General features: G+C 40.3%; 1 protein-coding gene and 1 long non-coding RNA gene across 3 annotated transcripts in view; both read left to right on the top strand.

Annotated features, from left to right (window-relative positions):
* Positions 1-6505: 6505 nt before the first annotated feature.
* LOC123511692 lies at positions 6506-9364 on the top strand. Its single transcript, XR_006676916.1, has 2 exons — positions 6506-6743; positions 9255-9364. It is a non-coding gene; the product is annotated as an uncharacterized LOC123511692 (long non-coding RNA).
* Positions 9365-9819: 455 nt separating this feature from the next.
* Positions 9820-21199, top strand: part of LOC123511571 (kynureninase-like) — a 28119-nt gene continuing 16739 nt past the window's right edge. Inside the window, exon 1 of one of the 2 annotated variants that reach the window (XM_045267584.1) lies at positions 9820-9934. In XM_045267584.1, coding sequence (XP_045123519.1) covers positions 9920-9934 — 15 coding nt within the window. In that variant the 5' untranslated portion in view covers positions 9820-9919. The remainder of the gene's footprint in view (positions 9935-21199) is intronic. The other variant, XM_045267585.1, reaches the window with a different exon arrangement.

Genomic DNA, 21199 nt, shown 5'->3' with positions numbered 1-21199 from the left:
TGTCTCCTTTCACGTGTAGCCCCTGTTCACCTAGCAGTGAGTAGGTACGGGATGTAAATCGAGGAGTTGTGACCTTGTTGTCCCGGTGTGTGGTGTGTGCCTGGTCTCAGGCCTATCCGAAGATCGGAAATAATGAGCTCTGAGCTCGTTCCGTAGGGTAACGTCTGGCTGTCTCGTCAGAGACTGCAGCAGATCAAACAGTGAAACACACACACACACACACACATCAGTTAACTATTGGTGTGTAATAATCTCGTTCAGTTCTTGAGAAACGCTTAACTTGTACTCTAAAATGTAAGTAACTTTTAATACAACTTTAAGAATTTTGTATGTAATGCAAAATAACAAAGAAACTGACATAAATTTAGCTTTATGTCTGAAAATGACTTTCCCTCTTGATAGAGAGCTTAGAATTCTACGCCATGCACGGTCTCAATCTGAAAGCAGATCTATCCGTCACCAAGGTTGAAAAGCAGTTGATTAGGAAGCAAGCTTGAAAGCTTCTTTTGCCCTCAATCTTTTCATGGACGGATTCTAGAATACTATTAATATACACGGCTGAGGGTTGCACGGTGACAACCTGAGAACCTATCCCGTCACCAAGAATGAAAAACGGTTGCTATTACTATTAGCTTCCTTTGCCCTCAATCTTGGGAAACGACGGCGAGCAACTACCTGCCCATCAGCAAGTACACTCTTCTCTCCCTCCTCCTAGCCCTGCTGGCGTAGATACTGTACAGGTACAGGTACTAATCAAATAGGTAGTTGTAATTGTAAGTAGTAGTAGTAGTAGTAGTAGTAGTAGTAGTAGTAGCAGCAGCAGTTGCAGAAGTAGTAGTAGTAGTAGTAGTAGTAGTAGTAGTAGTAGTAGTAGTAGCAGCAGCAGCAGCAGCAGCAGCAGCAGTAGTAGTAGTAGTAGTAGTAGTAGTAGTAGTAGTAGTAGTAGTAGTAGTAGTAGTAGTAGCAATAGTAGTAGTAGTAATAGCAGTTGTAGTAGTATTTTTCTTTTTCTTTTTATAATGCAGTAGGGGCAACTGGCCAAGGGCAACAAAAAATGAGAAAAAAAGACCCACTGGGTTGCCAGTCCCTTAAAGGTTATATGTGTTATCCATAATTCAATGACAAATGTCTTGAAACTTATAACAGTAGTAGCAGCAGGAACAGTAGTAGTAGTAGTAGTAGTAGTAGTAGTAGTAGTAGTAGTAGTAGCAGCAGCTAGTAGTAGTGGTAGTAGTAGTTAGACAACGTCCTCTACTTTCTGCGACTAACAGGTTCCTGCACTACTGCGTCATTCCCCACTTCTCTCCTCTCACTCCTTTACCCTGCAACCACCACCATCCTAACCACTCACCACCCACTCCCTCTCCCTCTCCCTCTCCCCATCCCTCCACTAACTAACTCAAGGAAAGATACTGCGCACGGGGGTCAATTGGGAATTGTAGATGATGAACGCTCTCTCTCTCTCTCTCTCTCTCTCTCTCTCTCTCTCTCTCTCTCGTTATCGATATGTTGATGCTCGGTGCCCTGTCCTTTTCTTTGTATTAATTTTTATACTTTCCTTTTCTTCTTCATTCTTCGTCTCTTCTATCCTTGTAGCACCTCTTCCACCCCACCACTTCAGCAGACCACCACCACCACCACCTTCACCTCCAATACACTGCCCCCAAAAACATTTCTCCTTACGTTTATTCGAACTCTTCCCTTGAAGTTTCGAAGCTCCATGTCACATTTCAGGAGGTAGTGGATTTTTTTTTCTTTCTTTTTTGTTTGAAAACCCAAGGGAAAAAGACTGGCTTGCGGGAGGAGGAGGATGATTCGAGGAGGAGAGATGTGCAGTTATGTAAGTAAAACGTCATGATAAAGGAAGGTAGAAGAGGAGGAGGAGGAGGGAGAAATTAAGAGGGATGGGAGGAGGTACAAAAAAAGGGAGAAACATGAATGAGAACAAAAACGGAATAATGATGAGGATTAGGAGACGGGGAAAAGAAGGGAGTAAGAGTGGAAGCCTGATGGGTACATTAAAAGTCAAACAGCAACAGAGGTTTAGGTCCTTGCAAGGCTGTTTAGTCACTACTAACTAGCTATAGGGAAAAGAAAGTACAGCAGATGGCTCCTCCCCACCAGCCATTCCCATCCGCTTGCGCTGGCATGAAAATAGTTTGGAAGTGTCATGCAGGATGGTAAAGCAAACATTGAATTTTCATAGAAAAGGATGAATAGAAGTTGTATTGCTCATCCCATAGTAAACTCTATACACCCATTTAAAGCTGAACACATTGATAATCCAGTCTGGATACATTTGATATACCAATGTAGCTATGCAAAATTTAAAAAAGTTAGTACAAACAGTGCGTTTGTTGGGAATTTGCTTTTTAAGTATCAGTTTATTTTGCTTTTAAAGGAAATAACAATTTTTTATTTCTGAAAGCAGCTTTTTTGGAATATTAACGACGCAACTGTTTTTCACTTCAATGAATCCAAAAAGTTTTGGTGTAAACTTACAACAATTATTCCTCGTATGAAGGAAAGCAAAGGAGAGAAGACATGACAAAATATTGAAGAATGGGAGACAGGGAGAGAGGGAAGTGAAGAGGCAAGTAAGTAGAGACGAAGAAGATGCAGGAGATCGCAATATAGCCTTCGGTAGATGGCTGGGAGGACGAGAGGGAGGGGATGAGAGGGGGAGGAGCAGACAGCCAAACACAGACCCCACACCCCGGCGGTGCAGTCTGCCCATCAGTCTTGCCTCTACCACGTTCGCCAACTGAGCTCCCGTCACACTCCGCGCCTCCCGCCACGGTTTCCCTGCTCCTGCAGGCGGCAGTGAAGCACGCTGGCGAGGGCGTGACGGTTATACACGCCTCCTACACGCCCACGGATTTTTTACGCCGAGTGGAAGCCTCAGGGATCACATCAACCGGAGATGCACGCCCCTGGGAGTGGAGGGTTGGCTGGACTGACGAAGGAGAGAGAGAGAGAGAGAGAGAGAGAGAGAGAGAGAGAGAGAGAGAGTGGCGTCTTGACTGGTGCTTATGCAAGAGAGAGAGAGAGAGAGAGAGAGAGAGAGAGAATTGGTAACGGTGTTGGTTAAAATGTATGTGTGTGTGTGTGTGTGTTTTCACTGTTTGATCTGCTGCAGTCTCTGACGAGACAGCCAGACGTTACCCTACGGAGCGAGCTCAGAGCTCATTATTTCCGATCTTCGGATAGGCCTGAGACCAAGCACACACCACACACCGGGACAACAAGGTCACAACTCCTCGATTTACATCCCCTACCTACTCACTGCTAGGTGAACAGGGGCTACACGTGAAAGGAGACACACCCAAATATCTCCACCCGGGCGGGGAATCGAACTCCGGTCCTCTGGCTTGTGAAGCCAGCGCTCTAACCACTGAGCTATCGGGTGTGTGTGTGTGTGTGTGTGTGTGTGTGTGTGTGTACACCTACATACAAAGGCTAAGGAGAAAGAAGGAAGCCACAGAAATGATCGAGGTATTACACTAATTGGTCACATCCCAAAAGTGTATGAAAGAATCTAATTAGAAAAGAGAGCAGGAGTGATAACAGAAAATCAACTCGGAGAGGAACACGATGGATTATATTTGCTTCGAGGATAATGATAGAAAAGTCACGGGAATTCAACAAACAAGTGAATATTGTTTTTATAGATGTAGAGAAAGCATTTAACCCGGAAGACTGTGCCGATATTTAGAAGAGAAGGCAGGCTGAAGAGAGCAACAATGAGCATTTATGTGCCTTGAGAGTGCAATGCAAGAACGGGATACTAGAATGATAGATAGTTTAACCTCTTCAGTACTGGGGCACATCTCTACCTTGAGTTTTATGTGTGATTAGACGATTTTACTGGCATTAGGAAAGGTCTACGAAGGTCAAAAGATTAATGGCCAGAATCTTCACTATTTCAGTCCCCACTTAAGTTTCTAAAACTGTATAGAATCACCAAATAGTAAACAGAATGAATACAAAAACGTGTCATGGTACTGAAGGGGTTATGTAAGCTCTGGAGTAAAAAGAGGACAGTGCCATATGCTTCCTTCTTTTCACTGCGCACATGGATAAATTAATGACGCTATAAAAGGGGAATACAGACAAATAGGAGGAGGAGACACAATGGTATACGCAGATTATATAACCGTATGGAGACTGACAATAGACAATTAAGACTTGGAAGGGGCACTGTTGAGAAGGAACGAGGTACTGACAAATGATGGTTCAAAGATGAATGTGAAAATAACTAGGCAGATAAAACTGAAATGATAAAAATCCATAGAGGGCAAGAAGAAAACTTTATGGTAGAATTATAAACGATAGGAATGGGAGGCAAACGGCGATGGAACGAGAAGGCCAAGAAGACACGGAGAAGCGCAGCTACTTGAGAGACCTTGGGTAGATACAACGTGCCAGAAATAGAGTTAACTTTGAAGACATGTGACTGACCATGCAAGACAGACGAGAATGGACAAGCAGGCTGGTTTTTATTATTATTATTATTATTATTATTATTATTATTATTATTATTATTATTAGTAGTAGTAGTAGTAGTAGTAGTAGTAGTAGTAGTAGTTGTTGTTGTTGTTGTTGTTTAATAGTAGTAGTAGTAGTAGTTGTTGTTGTTGTTGTTGTTGTTGTTGCAGTAGTAGTTGTCTTGTCTAGAAATAAACAAATGAAATGAAATCCACATTGACGAAAATCAATCGAATTTCTTGGTTACAATAGTGTACAATGGTGTTGGTGAGGGATGATCATGGTGATAACTAGTAAGAGGGTCATGGCTTTAGTGAGACCATCGTCACACACACACACACACACACACACACACACACACACACACACACACACACACACACACAACGCAGTAAAACGGCAACCCCAGTGACAGACAAGTACAGAGGCGTGCTGCCATTCAATACTTTTATCTTGTATTCCTGTACGTCATGGAAGCGTGTGTGTGCATGTAGTGATGGCTTGCTTTCATGTACATTTCTTTCTAAATAAAACAGGAAAACCACGCTTGAGTTTGTTTTCCTTCATTCCAGCTGTACCATACTCTGACGCCCATGGAGTAACTATCCCCGGGACACTGGTGGACTCTTGGCTCTTGGTGGCTCACAGAGAAGAATGGGATCTGTGTTATGATTCAAGGACAAACGTAGTGCCTAACTTAACGGCAGCGGTAACACGGACCCTTACCACTCATAGCCACGAGCAATGTCCATGTAAGATCTTATATGGACATTGGCCAAGAGCCTCCAGAGTCCATATACGCTGGCATTGCTTGCACCTCTTTGTTTGGAAACTGTATTAGACATGACTGAGTGTACGGTCATGTTCCTTAATATACTATAATATGAATTTATGAAATCAATCTTTCTGTGTACACACACACACACACACACACACACACACACACACACACACACACACACACACACACACACACACACACACACACACCTTCCTGGTAATGCAAGTAAAATGTAGGTAAAATCCTGAGTTTAGCCTGTGTCAGGAAGCATTTTGTTCTCCCACAGAGACAATTTTCAAAGGATACAAAGATGATTAAATGATTAGCTTGATTCTCAGCTATGTTTTTCCCACTGATGGTACAGAAGAACATGCAAGGAAGGAAGTGGCACATTTTGCCACCAAGAACTGGATTATATTGTTTCTTTGTGACACACTGGTGAGTAAAGCCTGCGTGCATGATGATACTAGGACTCAGCTCTTTGTTCAAAGGACTTCTGTCTTGATTTTGAGTCTTTTGGTCTGAAAATCCAAACCTATTGGTGCTGCCTGCTTCTTGTGTGAAGAATAGTTCAATGGTCTTTTTATCTGTTCTGTTTATCATTGTGAACATTTCTTTCTGTCCTTAATTAAATCCCTTACTACTACGTACTACTACTACTACTACTACTACTACTACTACTACTACTACTACTACTACTACTACTACTACTGCCACAGCAATTGGTTTTCTACTTGGTATTATCTTTTGCCTTATCTGCAATGAAACACGAATGACTGACTGAGCCAGAGGTATCTCCTTCACAAAGGTGAGGCTTCCCAATACTATTATTGTTCAGACGATAAACAAATTTTATTCCCACTAAATCTCCGCAAAATTTCTGATCATTAAGGCGTGAATTAGTAAAGATATACCGTATATGTTTATTTCTTTCACAGTAGCAATTTTCATAAAACATACTTATACTCTTCATTTAAAACACGTATAATTTTCTCTTGATGCAAGGAGAGCTAAGAGGGCCACTGCATTACAGGAAGAAGCAAGGACCGGGGCTATAGTCTCCTCGGTCACCTTAACCCCTTCTGTACCATGACGCGATTCCATATACCTTCTGGTTACTATATGGTGATTTTACTCAGCTTCAGAAAATCAACCTTCTGATGTCCATAGACCCTTCCTAATGTCAATAAAACCGTCTAATCATGCCCAAACTCAAGGTAACAATGCATCCCAGTACTGAAGGGATTAAATTTACGTGTTGTGACCGTAGTACAGTATTTGTATTTGATTGCACTACTTGTCCCATAAAGAAAAAAAAAGTGAAATGAATGAATAATGTTGATTGTTTGGTAAAAGAGTGATTCCAAAAAGTTACCACCTAACATTTCTTTCTCCCAGCAGGCCCCAACCTATGACCCATTCCGCAGCCTGCCCCACGATGCCCTCCGGACCCTGTGCAGGTTAACGTACCAAAGTAAGACGTAATAAAATGCGAAAATTAGATCATCTCCTTTCCTTCTCTTCTCCACGTCACTCAATTTTCTTAAGCCTTCCCATCTCTCTCTCTCTCTCTCTCTCTCTGTTTCAACTATCCTTCCTCTACTTCTGTTTTTCTCCTCATTATTCCTCAATTCTTCTTTCTTCTTTCTTTTTTTCCTCCTCATCCTTTCTCTTCTCTTCGTCCTCTTCTTTCATTGAACATTCTCTCTCTCTCTCTCTCTCTCTCTCTCTCTCTCTCTCTCTCTCTCTCTCTCTCTCTCTCTCTCTCCTCAATTGCCACATTCCCTTCTTTCTTCCCGTGACACGTAGAATCGTAAAAGTATGTACCTCATGTATTATAATTTAAATCTGCCTGTTTTCCTACAACCTACTTCCATAACGTTCATTATTCGATCATTTCCCTTACGTTCTCTTTTCTTATTAATACAAAAAAGACTCATAAAAAACAACTTTGTCTCTCTCTCTCTCTCTCTCTCTCTCTCTCTCTCTCTCTCTCTCTCAACAATGGTCCACAGAGTATAAGTGTCTGGCTGTAGATTTTGCCCCACCTCCTCATCCTCTTCCTCCTCCTCCTCCTCCTCCTCCTCCTCCTCCTCCTCCTCCTCCTCCTCCTCCTCCTCCTCCTCCTCCTCCTTCCAACTCTCCTCAAAGCCTCGACTCCCAATTCCGCTCTCCCCATTCGACCTTCCTCGTCTCATCCCATCTCCTCTGACCAATCACGAAGCAGCTTGTGTGTGTGTGTGTGTGTGTGTGTGTGTGTGTGTGTGTGTGTGTGTGTGTGTGTGTGTGTGTGTGTGTGTGTGTGTGTGTGTGTGTGTGTGTGTGATCTTGTTATACGGATTGCAAAGTTCGTATAAATAATCGCTACGATCACTGTCATTATTATCAAATATACTATCACTACTATCAACAACAGCAGCATCTGCAAAAGTAACAATAACGGCAACGATAACAACAACAACAACAACAACAACAACAACAACAACAACAACAACAACAACAACAACAACAACAACTACTACTACTACTACTACTACTACTACTACTACTACTACTATTTTTACTTTTTTATGCACAAGGGAGACAGACAGAGGAAGAAACAAATTAAAGTTAAATAACAAATGCATATAAATAATAACAATAAATCAAAGGTCATTTAAGTGTCTACTAAAAAAAAAAAAAAATATGCAAAGAAGAGGAGTTCAGCTTTGAAGGAGCCTCGGGCATCATACACAAGATCAGGTGGTAGGAAAAGGAGACATAAGAGTGAAGGTGCTGGTTAACTCTTTCATTAGAGAGGTGGACAGAATAGAGAAGAGAGTGGAAGGCAAATCCTGTACATCGAGGCTGCAGTATGGGATGATTGTTTTTCTATTTTTTTCTTTTTTTTATGTAAGAAGGCACAGTCCAAGAGCAACACAAGGAACGGGGAAAAAAAAGGACCCAGTGAGGTGCCAGCTCCGACAGAAAGGTCAAAAGGAGTGTTGTGAAGCCTCCCTCTGGAAAGAGTTCAAGTTATAGGAAGGAGGAAATACAGAAGCAGGCGTTGAGTTCCCGAGTTTAGCAGAGAGAGAGGGATGAATGGTTGAGAGTAGTGTGGCTGGTATGGAGGTGGCGGGTTCAGGAGGGCAGCTATGCAGGGTCAACATTTGGATCACCTGCTTGAAACCTCGCCACAGGATTTGGCACTGTAACGCTTTTTTTTTTTTTTTTTTTCCTTCTTCTCTGAAGATATTGTTGTTCTTGATTAGTGCCCCTCTTACATACAAAGAATATATATATATATATATATATATATATATATATATATATATATATATATATATATATATATATATATATATATATATATATATATATAGGTATGTATATTTACATTTTTTGTTGGGGTGAGGGAATTCTGGGTGGGGGAATGTACTCTCTTTATTTAACAGTCAGCTGTATCATCGAGGAGATTTTAGTGTGTGTGTGTGTGTGTGTGTGTGTGTGTGTGTGTGTGTGTGTGTGTGTGTGTGTGTGTGTGTGTGTGTGTGTGTGTGTGTGTGTGTGTGTGTGTGTGTGATACTTTCTTTTTACTTATTTGATTTACCCTTGCGTGTTATCTATGAATACATTAAGTTACTGGATTTGTTGTTATTGCTGTTGGTGTTGTTTTATTTAGTGGTGGTGGTAGTGTTATCATCATTATTGTTATTATTATTATTATTATTATTATTATTATTATTATTATTATTATTATTACTATTATTGTTGTTATTATTATTATTATTATTATTATCATTATTATTAATAATAATATTACTATTATAATTTTTATTACTATTATTATTATTATTATTATTATTATTATTATTATTATTATTATTATAATAATTATTATTATTATTTTTTTATCATTATTATTATTGTTATCATTATCATCATCGTCATCATTATCATCATTATTATTATTAATATAGGTAATCTTTTCTTACTAATATTTCAGCGGTGTTGGTACTGTGGCAGCCTTGATATAAGCATTGTAACGTCCACCGTCGTGCTTCAGCATGTCCCCATTACGGTTCGCATAGTAAATGGAAACCTTCTTCTCCATAATTTCTTATTCTTTATTTTTATTCTACCTGGTTTATTGCCCATTGTAATACGATATATATATATATATATATATATATATATATATATATATATATATATATATATATATATATATATATATATATATATATATATATATATATATATATATATATATATATATATATATATATATATATATATAACACCACCATCACCAAAACTAAAACAACAACAACAGCAATAACAATAAATCCAGTAACTGAATAACTTCTTAAATAACGCTCAAGAGTCAAGGGTAAATAAAACAAGTAAAAGAAATTATCACACACACACACACACACACACACACACACACACACACACACACACACACACACACACACACACACACACACACTAAAATTTCCCTCATGATATCGTTGACTGTTATATAAAGAGAGTGCAACCAAAAATTCACTTCAGAACAGCGCCACACACAGAGCGGCGCACTCCACTGGCCTGTCCTTCAGAGAAAGAGAGAGAGAGAGAGAGAGAGAGAGAGAGAGAGAGAGAGAGAGAGAGAGAGGATTCATCATGGACATTTTTCAGGTAAGTTGTTTATTAGTTTGTTTGCTTATTTGCTTTTCTCTTTTCTAGTTTGTGTGTGTGTGTGTGTGTGTGTGTGTGTGTGTGTGTACATACAGATCTATTTGCATAATAACCCCTTTTTGCGACATACATACATATTTACATACTCATCTATATATACTCACTTACTTACGTAGGCACATCACATGACTGCATGTTTCTTTTTCGTGACACCTTTAGTTAAACAGTACTGAAATGTCGGAAAAGGTGCAGAATCATGTGAACGGTGTATGGGCATTGCATTATTACCATCATTTTTATTTCTATCAGTTTTCTTTTTTCTTTTTTTTTTTTAGTCGGGGATGGGAAGTCATTATTGGTTGCGTTAAATGTACCTAACCGCTTCGCTGGTGATCACGTGCATGTTGACAAGACCACTGCATCACTTCCGTACTTACCAATCAATGTTTTCATGTCACAAACTTAATGAACCTCTTCAGTACCATGACGCGTTTTTATATTCATTCTGCTTACTATATGGTGATTTTACACAGCTTCAGAAAATTATGTGGGGGGATGAAAATAGTGAAAATCCTGACCATTAATCATCTGACACCCCCCAGACCATTTATAATGTAAATAAAATCGTCTAATCATACCCAAAAATCAAGATAAAAATGAGTCTCAGTACTGAAGGGGTTAAGCTCGCCTTCAGATCGGTGTGTCAGTGTTTCTATGACGTCCTAGAGTGGCAGGGGAGGAGGGGTGGGGGAGAGAGGAGAGGGCAGCGTGTCACTGGTGGAGGCGATCCCAGTAGGTGTTGTGGCTTGCAAGTTTGCAAAGAATCGCAGCTTGCGTTGTTCTCTACTTAGAAAATCGTTCATTACATTTATTTATTTTTTCTTTTTATTGATATCATGTGGGCTTTTCACGGGAATTTCTGGGCTAAAGGGGTACTTTTGGGTACCTCTATGCTCACCCGCTGATACCGTTGCCCCAGTGAGAAGCCCATCCTACATTCGGACCGTGGACAGTGTCCACGGTCCGAATGTAGGATGGGCTTCCTCACTCGGGGCAACGGTATCCTAGCGGGTGGGCTTTGAGATAGGAGGTACCCCAAAAAAGTACCCCCTTTAGCCCAGAAATTCCCGTGAAAAGCCCACATGATATCAATAAAAAGAAAAAATAAATAAATGTAATGAACGATTTTCTAAGTAGAGAACAACGCAAGCTGCGATTCTTTGCAAACTTGCAAGCCACAACACCTACTGGGATCGCCTCCACCAGTGACACGCTGCCCTCTCCTCTCTCCCCTGTACACTGTACAGGATTCGAACCCGTGCGCTTGGAGACCCCTCGGACCCCAAAGTGCGCATGATTCCACTGTACCACGGCGGCCATAAATAATTATTATATGCTTTTAGCTAACTCTTTCTGCACTGTTAGGAGACTGGCATTCTAAGTGGACCTTTTTGTTTAATAATTTTTGTTACCAGTCACCAGTTTTCCCACTTCCATTAAAAAAAAAAAAAAAAACGCTGCCAAAGAAAACTGATGAGGCTACTTTAGGAGGGAATGGTTGGGAGAGCGGAGGGGAGAGGAAGGGAAACACCAGACTCTGACAAAGATAGTCAATAGTGAATAGTGATGAGATAATGAGCCGAAGATGGAAGCCTCACCACCTCGCCTGAGCCGCGGCTGCATGCACACGGCACGCTGCTCGACCATTCATGTGTCTGGCTCTCATGCTGATGTCCACCACGGCTTGGTTTCTGACGCGCCGACGTTTCTCTAGAACTTCAGATTTTATTGAACTTCTAAATCAATTACTCATCAGTTAACCTTTCTTGTTGTTGCTCTTGGTTAGGTTAGGTTAGGTTAGGTTAGAATCCCTCTTAGATAAAAAAAAAAAAAACACCGTGATTCTTTTATATAAGAGGGGAAAGTTGGCTAAGAGTAACAAAAATATACAAGAAAAGGCCCACTTAGTCACCAGTCCCCTTGCAGGTCCGAAAGTTTTAGCCAAAAGAGAGAGAGATATATGTCTTGAATCTTCCCTATTAAATAAAATCAAGTCATAGGAAACTGAAATACAGAAGCAGGTAGGGAGGGAGTTTCAGAGTTTACCAGAGAGTGACATAAATGGAGTTTGAAATAAGCTGAAGAACAGGAAAGACGAATCACCATTCCTCGCGGCGTAAACATTGTCTAAACACACTCAGAATGTATTACAGCTTCCTCTTTACAAAAATAAGCGAAAAACATCCCTGTTATCGTTTTCACCTCTTTATTTATTGTTGCAGGATTCATAACACTGGATTCTTGTTTTCGTTTCACATGCATCAAAACTTCTGCAAAAGAGCCTCAAATATCCACAAAATGAAATCAGACAGCATTGACATTCTTACCTCTGTGATTTATTCATTCTTCCTCTACACAACCACCGTGAATGAATCTAACAGAGAAAACTTTCATCGTGTTAAAAATCTCCCACGCAGAAAAAAAATATATAATGTTAGATAAATAAATCAATAAATAAGATAGTAAAAATAGGCAAATAAATAAATAGATAAGATATAAATCCAATAGAGAAAACTTTTATCGTGTTATCATCTCCAACGAAAATAAAGAGATAAATGAATAAATGAATAACTAAGCAAATTAATAAAAATAAGAAATTAAATAAATAGATAAAATATAGATCCAATAGAGAAAACTTATTGTGTTATATTTTCCCACCCAAAAAAAAAAAAAAAAGATTGGATAGATAAATAAGTAAATAAATAAATAAATAAATAAATAAGGATAAATAAATGAAAAAATAGATAAAGTAAGTGTATGAATAAATATATAAACTGATGTACTGATTTCTAAAATTTTAAAGAGAAAAATAACACACACACACACACACACACACACTCTCTCTCTCTCTCTCTCTCTCTCTCTCTCTCTCTCTCTCTCTCTCTCTCTCTCTCTCTCTCTCTCTCTCTCATGATTCTGAAATAAAGTTTTGAGTCTGAGATGAGCTGAAACACTTGCAGGGAGTCTGTTTGATGGAGGGAGGAGTGGCAGCTGCCTCACCCTCTCATTACTGCCCTCTTAGTAATCATTAGCTTGTACCATCCCACCCCCTAACACACACACACACACACACACACACACACACACACACAGAGAGAGAGAGAGAGAGAGTGTGTGTGTGTGTGTGCGTGCTCAGTTCGCATACGTTACATTAGTGTCGGTCGAATTGAGAAGCAAGCAGCATAAGTACATACATGCATGCATAAGATACATGCATGCATACATAGATACATAGATTTTCTCTTATGTAGGAAAGAAGGCCAGTCAAGGGAAAAAAAAAAGAAAACAAAAAAAAGGCCCACTTGAGTGCTGGCTTTCTACAAAATTAAAAAAGCGTCAGCCAAAATTAGGGAGCAAATGCCTCGATACCTCCCTCTTAAAAGAAGACAAGTCGTAGGAAGTCGGAAATACAGATGCAGGGAGGGAGTTCCAGAGTTTACCAGTGAAAGGTATGAATGATTGAGAGTACTGGTTAACTCTTGCTTTAAAGAGTTGGATAGAATAGGGATAAGAGGAAGAAGAAAGCTTTGTGCAGCGAGGCCGCAGGAGAAGGGGAGGCATGCAGTTATCAAGATCAGTAGAACAGTTAGCATGAAAATAGCGATAAAAGATAGAAAGGGATGCAACATTTCGGCGGTGAGAAAGATACTAAAGAAAGTTAGTCAGAGGAGGAGAGTTGATGAGACGAAAAGCTTTTGATTCCACCCTATCTAATAAAACTGTGTGACTGGAACCCCCAAACATGCGAAGAGTACTCCATACAGGGACGGATAAGGCCCTTATACAGAGTAAGCAGTTGGAGGGCGAGAAAACTGGCGGAGACGCCTCAGAACACCTAACTTCATAGAAGCTGTTTTAGCAAGAGATGAGATGTGAAGTTTCCAGTTAAGATTATGAGTAAAGGACAGACCGAGGATATTCAGTGTGGAAGAGGGAGACAGTTGAGTGTCATTGAAGAAGAGGGATAGTTGTCTGGAAGGTTGTGTCGAGTTGATAGATGGAGGAATTGAGTTTTGAGGCATTGAAAACTACTAGATATTCTCTGCCCCAATCGGAAATCTTAGAAAGATCGGAAGTCAGGCGTTCTGTGGCGTCCCTGCGTGATCTGTTGACTTCCTGAAGGGTTGGTCGTCTCTGAAAGGACGTGGAAAGATGTAGGTGGTATCATCAGCGTAGGAGTGGATAGGGCAAGAAGTTTGGTTAAGAAGGTCATTAATGAATAATAGAAAGAGAGTGGGTGACAGGACAGAACCCTGAGGAACACCACTATTAATAGATTTAGGAGAAGAACAGTGGCCGTCTACCACAGCAGCAATAGAACGGTCGGAAAGGAAACTTGAGATAAAGTTGCAGAGAGAAGGATAGAAACAGTAGGAGGGCAGTTTTGAAATCAAAGCTTTGTGCCAGACTCTATCGAAAGCTTTTGATATGTCTAAACGTTACAGCAAAAGTTTCACCGAAATCTCTGAAAGAGGATGACCAAGACTCTGTAAGGAAAGTCAGAAGATCACCACATACATACATACATACGCAGGACATGTATTGACACACCAGGCCACACTAACACGTCACCAGAGGCATACTAAGTTATTGCCACAAGATGAGGTGGCAATGTTATCAGTGAAGCTGATGATACGGCTAAATTATACTGTTGCTTGGAAGAAAGAAGACAACGCAGACATCTATTTATCATTGTTATTAATTCCTTAGGGTAGAGGGTCACTGGGTAATGGCAATTAATATTAACCCCTTCAGTACCATGACACGTTTCTATATTCATTCTGCTTACTATCTGGTGATTTTGTACAGCTTCAGAAACTTACATGGGGTATTGAAATAGTGAAGACTCTGGCCATTAACCTTCTGACCTTCATAGATCGATCCGAAAGTCAATAATATTAATAGCCTCATCGTACACAAATCTCAAGGTAGAAATGCGTCACAGTAATGAAGGAGGTAAGTGTGATATATATAAAGAAAAATGGCATGCTTAGAGTGTCAGTCATAGAAAAATTTGAGGGTTGATCACCTTTCCTGAAACTTCCGTCTTGAAAGATTGTTCGAATGAAGCACGCGTGATTTGCATGACTGAAATAAATAGCACTAGTCCGTCTATCTCCCTACTTATTTGCCTGTCTGTCTCTGTCTCTGCCTTTCTACTTGTCTGCCTCTTTGCATCACTCGTTTCTTTCTACAATACAGTCGGAGTTTACAAATAACACGATCACCAAAGCGGAGTGGTCCATACCCGGTGCCAGATATACTATACATTGAACGTAGGCACTGTAGTCTACCAACACTTCAAGAATTCTGAGTGCGTATTCTGAAACATTTTGCTCTCCTATCACGACAATTTTCAAAGCCTATAAAGGTGATCAGGATGGTTTTCAAAAGTGTTTCCCTTGCAAGTACTATATAAATCTTGTTAATCTGTCACTATACACGTAAAAGTGACCTTAAAAACCTGTGTAACCTCAACTAGAGTTATTTGTGCATAGTCTGGGTGAGTAAGAGAGCAAAAGCGTTTCAAAATAATGGGTGTGACTATCAAATGTTAACCCCTTCAGTACTGGAACGTATTTTTACCATGAGTTTTGGTTATAATTAGACGATTTTATTCACATTAGAAAGAGTCTGTGGAGGTGAGAAGATAAATTGCTAAAGTCTTCAATGTTTTAATCCCCACATAAGTTTCTGAAGTTGTATAAAATCACCAAATAGTAACCAGAATAAATAGTAAAACGTGTCATGGTACTCAAGAGGTTAACAAAAAGATTGCTTGAGGAGGCAGGGCGAATAGTGCAGCACCTGGTGTGGAGTTACGGTTATGATTGTGTAGTGATCAGACCAGGGCTTGAAATCTTGCATATTCTGAAACGCCTTGCTCTCTCATCAGGACTATTTCTAAAGGCCACCGAGATGAACACACCAGATCTCAAGAGTGTTTTTTCCTATTGATAACGTAGAAGACTTGTTAATGTGTCACTTGAACAAAAAAATCAATCAATAAATAAATAAAAATAGATAAATGAATAAACAAATAAATAAATGAAATAAATTGAAAAAAAAACTTTAAAAACTCGTGTCACTTCAAGTAGAGGCCCTTAATTAAGGTGGAGGTGCCGCGCAGAAGTGTTTCAGAATATGGTCATGAGAGACATAAGAAATAGAATTGTTTTGTGTTGAGTTGGGGAACACTAAGCAGTTACCTTCCCCTTTCCTGAAACTTTGTCGATAGTCAGTGATCAGATTGTTTTCCTTTCGTGACCCTTTGCACTTACCTGTCCTTCCCCTCATCCTTCCCTCGCCGTTTCCCCCCATCCCCTGCACCACAACGTTACCCACTCACTGAACCAAACCCTTCCTTCTCCCTTGCTGTAGCTCTCCCCGTCATAAAAAGACACAAAACATCACCAGCCTCCATTCACTCTGAGCCACATTCATACACAAGTAAATATAAATAGCTATTACAAGTATATTCTACGCTTTTGCTCGCCCAGTTGATAGGAAAGTTGCCCCATTCTCTTCTCGCCGTGTATCAGTCCGCCAGTCTTTAAAGGGACAGTATTCAGAAACGCTTACCTCTTTCACTACAAAGGTTACAGAGGTAATTAACCGAATTCTCAAGTGTTTCTCCAATCATTAACCTCTTCAGTACCATGACGCGTTTTCATATTCATTCTACTTCTTATTTGGTGATTTTATACAGCTTCAGAAACTTATGCGGGGATTAGAGTAGTGAAGACTCTGGCCTTTAACCTTCTGACTTCCATACACCCTTCCTACTGTAAATAAAATCGTCTAATCGTACACAAAATTCATGGTACTGAAGGGGTTAATGCAGAAATCACTAGATCTATAAAAAAAACACCTTTAAAAACCGGTGTTACTTCTGAATGGAGTGAAGGAGCTGTCAGAAGTAATGAAGGCGATGATATGAGTTGATGCTGCTGCGGTCATATCCTGTTCATGTTGTTATGCTTCTCCCTGTTGTGCGGACCCGCCAAATCAACTCTTTGTCTTATGTAAGAGGGGAAAACTGGTCAAGGACAACATAAAACGAAGAAAAAACCCCCACTAAGTTGCCAGTCCCCTTGCAGGATAAATGTCTTGAAACTTACATCTTAAGCGACACAGGAAAACATGTATTCAACTCTAAACACCATCATAAAGTCCCATTGAGTCACTAATTGAAGGCACAGAATAGCAACATTTAATCACAAGACAAAAACACTGCCGGATGCGAGGGGAAAGTTTCATTTAATCGCCACACGCTCTGTATGTTTTGGCTGCAACCTTGGCCGGGGAAGTCCTCTTTCCCGCCTGCCATTGATGAAGGCACGAGGAACATAACCTGCGGCATAGCTGAGTCTGCCAGCATGCGTGTTGTGGAGAGTGAGGCAAGGAATGGGAGGCAGTTTCGAAGATCAATATATGAGCGAGAGAAATATGCTGTGGTGACTGAATACGTATGTGTGGAGAGAGAGAGAGAGAGAGAGAGAGAGAGAGAGAGAGAGAGAGAGAGAGAACTTTAGACAATAATGTATTGAACAGAAATGGCTGAAAGGATAGATAAGGAAGGAATGATAGACGGAAGCTTAGTAAAGAAAAAATAGTTTAGAATACAGATATAATGAGAAAAACAAGATTAATCCCTTTAGTACCATGACGTGTTTCCTTATTCATTCTGCTTACTATTTGGTGATTTTATACAGTTTCAGAAACTTATGTGGGCATTAAAATAGTGGAGACTTTGGCCATTAATCTTCTGATGTCTATACACCCTTCGTAATGTCAATAAAATCATCTAATGACACTCGAAACGCAAAGTAAAAATGCGTCTCAGTACCGATGGGCTTAAGAGGCACTGTTGTGTTGAATGAAGACTCCATTATAACGTTAAGCAGCTTCTTACCGCTGCCCACACCCGCACAGTCCTCACTTGCTGCTGCGTATCAATAAACACCATGGCCACTAATGAATGCCAGCCACCGCCTCAACTCCTTCAGTACTGGGGCGTATTTTTACCATGAGTTTTTGGGATTAGACGATTTAATTTACATTAGGAAGGGTTTATGGAGGTCAGAAGATTAATGGCCAGACTTTTCACTATCACGTATGTTTTGAATGGATATGAAAACGCATCATAGCACTGAAGGGGTTAAGACACGCTACAACCTTCCTTAACTGAGAAGTGAATAACTATTTCAAGGTCGCGCATCGCTTGTCGAATGTCGAGTGGATGGATAAAGGAATTGAGCTTCTGAGGCAATGATCAACACAGGGTTTGCCCGAGTCTGAAATCAAAGGAAAGTCAGGAGTTGGTGCTGTCGCGGCTTCTCTGCTGTTGAATTTCCTAAGAGAGAGTGACGACCATCATGCAGATCATCAGTAAGGATAACAAGTGTGAAGGTTGCCACTGCATCGTCCTTCATGGAACTGCCTCAAACATCGTTACTGGTTATTTGTTGCCACGATTTCTCTTAAACGTTAATAATTAGATACTATCATTGTTTTACTATTGATAGTTTGGAACATCGGCGTGAGGGATCGCTAAATGGTAAGGTGAATAAAAAACATCTGGCATATAAAACAAGGCTAAGGAGGAATAATTATTAATGCCGGCAACCTTCACGCGTGCACAAACACTTCCACTAAGGCTGTCTGCCATCACAAAAAAATAATTACAAAAGATAGATAACTGAAATAGATAAATAAATGGTTCTCTAAAGGTGCTATAAGTTAATGGGGAAAAACACAGCATCTCTATCCAGGCTTTCCCTCTGAGCCACAAGACGGACGGGACAGTCAAAGAGCAACCAGCGTCACCATACACCACCACCACTCCTTCCGTACCCAGCGATAAAAGTACCCTTGTTACGGCTTGAAGGTTGCAAGACTGGGGAGACGAGCCTCACTGCATCCCTCCACCCCCTGAGTGTCCCGCCCCACCTCTATTCGTATAAGACAAGTATTCGGAATGACTTTGCTCTCTGACCAACACTATTTTCCAAAGCCACACACATGATTAACCAATTTCTCAAGAGTGTTTCTAGTGGTAATAATCTATAAATCGTCTAAACATCTCACCAGAATCGTTAAAAAACATCAAAGACACGTGTCTCTTACATTAGAGCCTTTTGGAAGTATAGCAATGTGGTGAGAGGTCCTTAGGAATATGGGTCTTGCACCAGTACTGCCTGAGTGGTGAGGGACACGCTGTCTTACTCACAGCCTTCAGTAGCAGTTCGTCAACATTTGACACGAGAGCACCTTCATCTCAAACATCACTACTCAACCTTCATGCCTGTTTTCTTTCCCCGCAGTGTGTTGCTTACTTTCTGTCTTCAAACACCCTATATACGAGAGTTATGCAATCGTTTCTATATATTCACTTCTTGACCTTTATCTTTTGACCCTTTACCTGCTAATGACAGTTAATTACTGAATTAATCTACTGGGCATTTGTTGTAGGTAAATAAAACTACTGGTATTTAAACATCTGAATTTCTCCACCACTCATTTTTTAGTCAGTGATGAGTATAGATGACTAACAAACTCAAGGAAAAGACGTAGCAGTCACATTGCTCATAATATAGCTGACACTACCACCGACACTTGTGGTCAGTATGATTGGTGTGATGCTTCCTGCAGTGGCATGTTCATCCTGCCTCGCACCACAGAGTGACGAAAATGAACAGTCTGCCAGGTAAGTGAATACGCCTCATACATTTTTTTCAACATTTTTTTTTTTTTTTTATGTAAAAGGAGAAAACTGGCCAATGGCAACAAAAACGATTAAGCAAAAATAGGCACACTGAGATACTAGTCCCCCGTACAGAATCGAGAGAGATTGTTAAAAGAATGGGATAAATATAAATATCCTAAAACCTCCCTCTTACATGAGTTCAGGTCATGATAGAAATACAGAAGCAGGCAGGGAGTTCCAGAATCCAGAGTGTACCAGAGAAAGGGATGAATGACTGGGAGCATTTGTTAAGTCTTGCGTTGTAGGGATGGACAGATTGGGATGAATGTCTTGAAACTTCCCTTTTAATGAGTTGAGGTCATAGGAAGATGGAAATACAGAAGTAGGCAGGGATATCCAGAGTGTACCAAAGAAAGGGATGAATGACAGAGTACTGGTTAACTCTTGCGGTGAGGGACAACTCTTAACCTGTGCAGTAAACATTAAGCACAGACTTCGCCGCAGAGATTACCCGAGCAAGCCTGTGCGTGTCCTGAGTGGCAGGATTTGCTTACATATCGCCTCTCTTAATTCTGATTCCATATTTAAATGTCATTCCATGCAACTCATTCATTAGATTCATAAAGCAATTAACAACAACTCCCTCCATTCATCTCTCTCTCTCTCTCTCTCTCTCTCTCTCTCTCTCTCTCTCTCTCTCTCTCTCTCAGTAGTGTCCCTAAAATGACTTACTATGCACCAAACAAGCAAACAGGCCCTCACAAGCACAAGGCGGCCTCAGTTGTGGTGCCACTTGAACTGCCGTGTGGATGTCACGAGGGAGAGTTTGGGGACGAAAATGAATGACTATTAGCTATTCTATGATCAAAATGTTAAAACGTTTCATTCTACTGCTGCTACTGCTGCTGTTACTACTACTGCTACTGCTACTACTACTACTACTACTACTACTACTACTACTACTACTACTACTACTACTACTACTACTGCTGCTGCTGCTGATGATGATGATGATGATGATGTTGCTATTACTACTACTACTGCTGCTACTACTACTGCTGCTGCTACTACTACTACTACTACTACTACTACTACTACCACTACTACTACTACTGCTACTACTACTACTGCTACTGCTACTACTGCTGCTACTGCTACTGCTGCTGCTGCTGCTACTGCTACTGCTGCTACTGCTGCTACTACTACTACTACTACTACTACTACTACTACTACTACTACTACTACTACTACTACTGCTTCTACTAGTACTAGTACTACTATTACTACCACTACTACTACTACTACTACTACTACTACTACTACTACTACTACTACTATACACACATTACACACAAACAAACCTCCCACATTTCCGAGATGAATGACAGACAAAAGTGGTTAAAGGTGATCAACTTATTAACTACACATGAATCTTCATAGACTATATAGTTTTTGTATATTGATGTTTTGAAGATGAGGTCCTCCAAGTGGTGGGT

This window comes from Portunus trituberculatus, chromosome 31 (genome assembly GCF_017591435.1).
Source record: "Portunus trituberculatus isolate SZX2019 chromosome 31, ASM1759143v1, whole genome shotgun sequence".
Lineage (NCBI taxonomy): Eukaryota > Metazoa > Arthropoda > Malacostraca > Decapoda > Portunidae > Portunus > Portunus trituberculatus.
The sequence above is the reverse complement of the archived record's forward strand: the minus strand, read 5'-3'. Positions and strand labels throughout refer to the sequence as shown.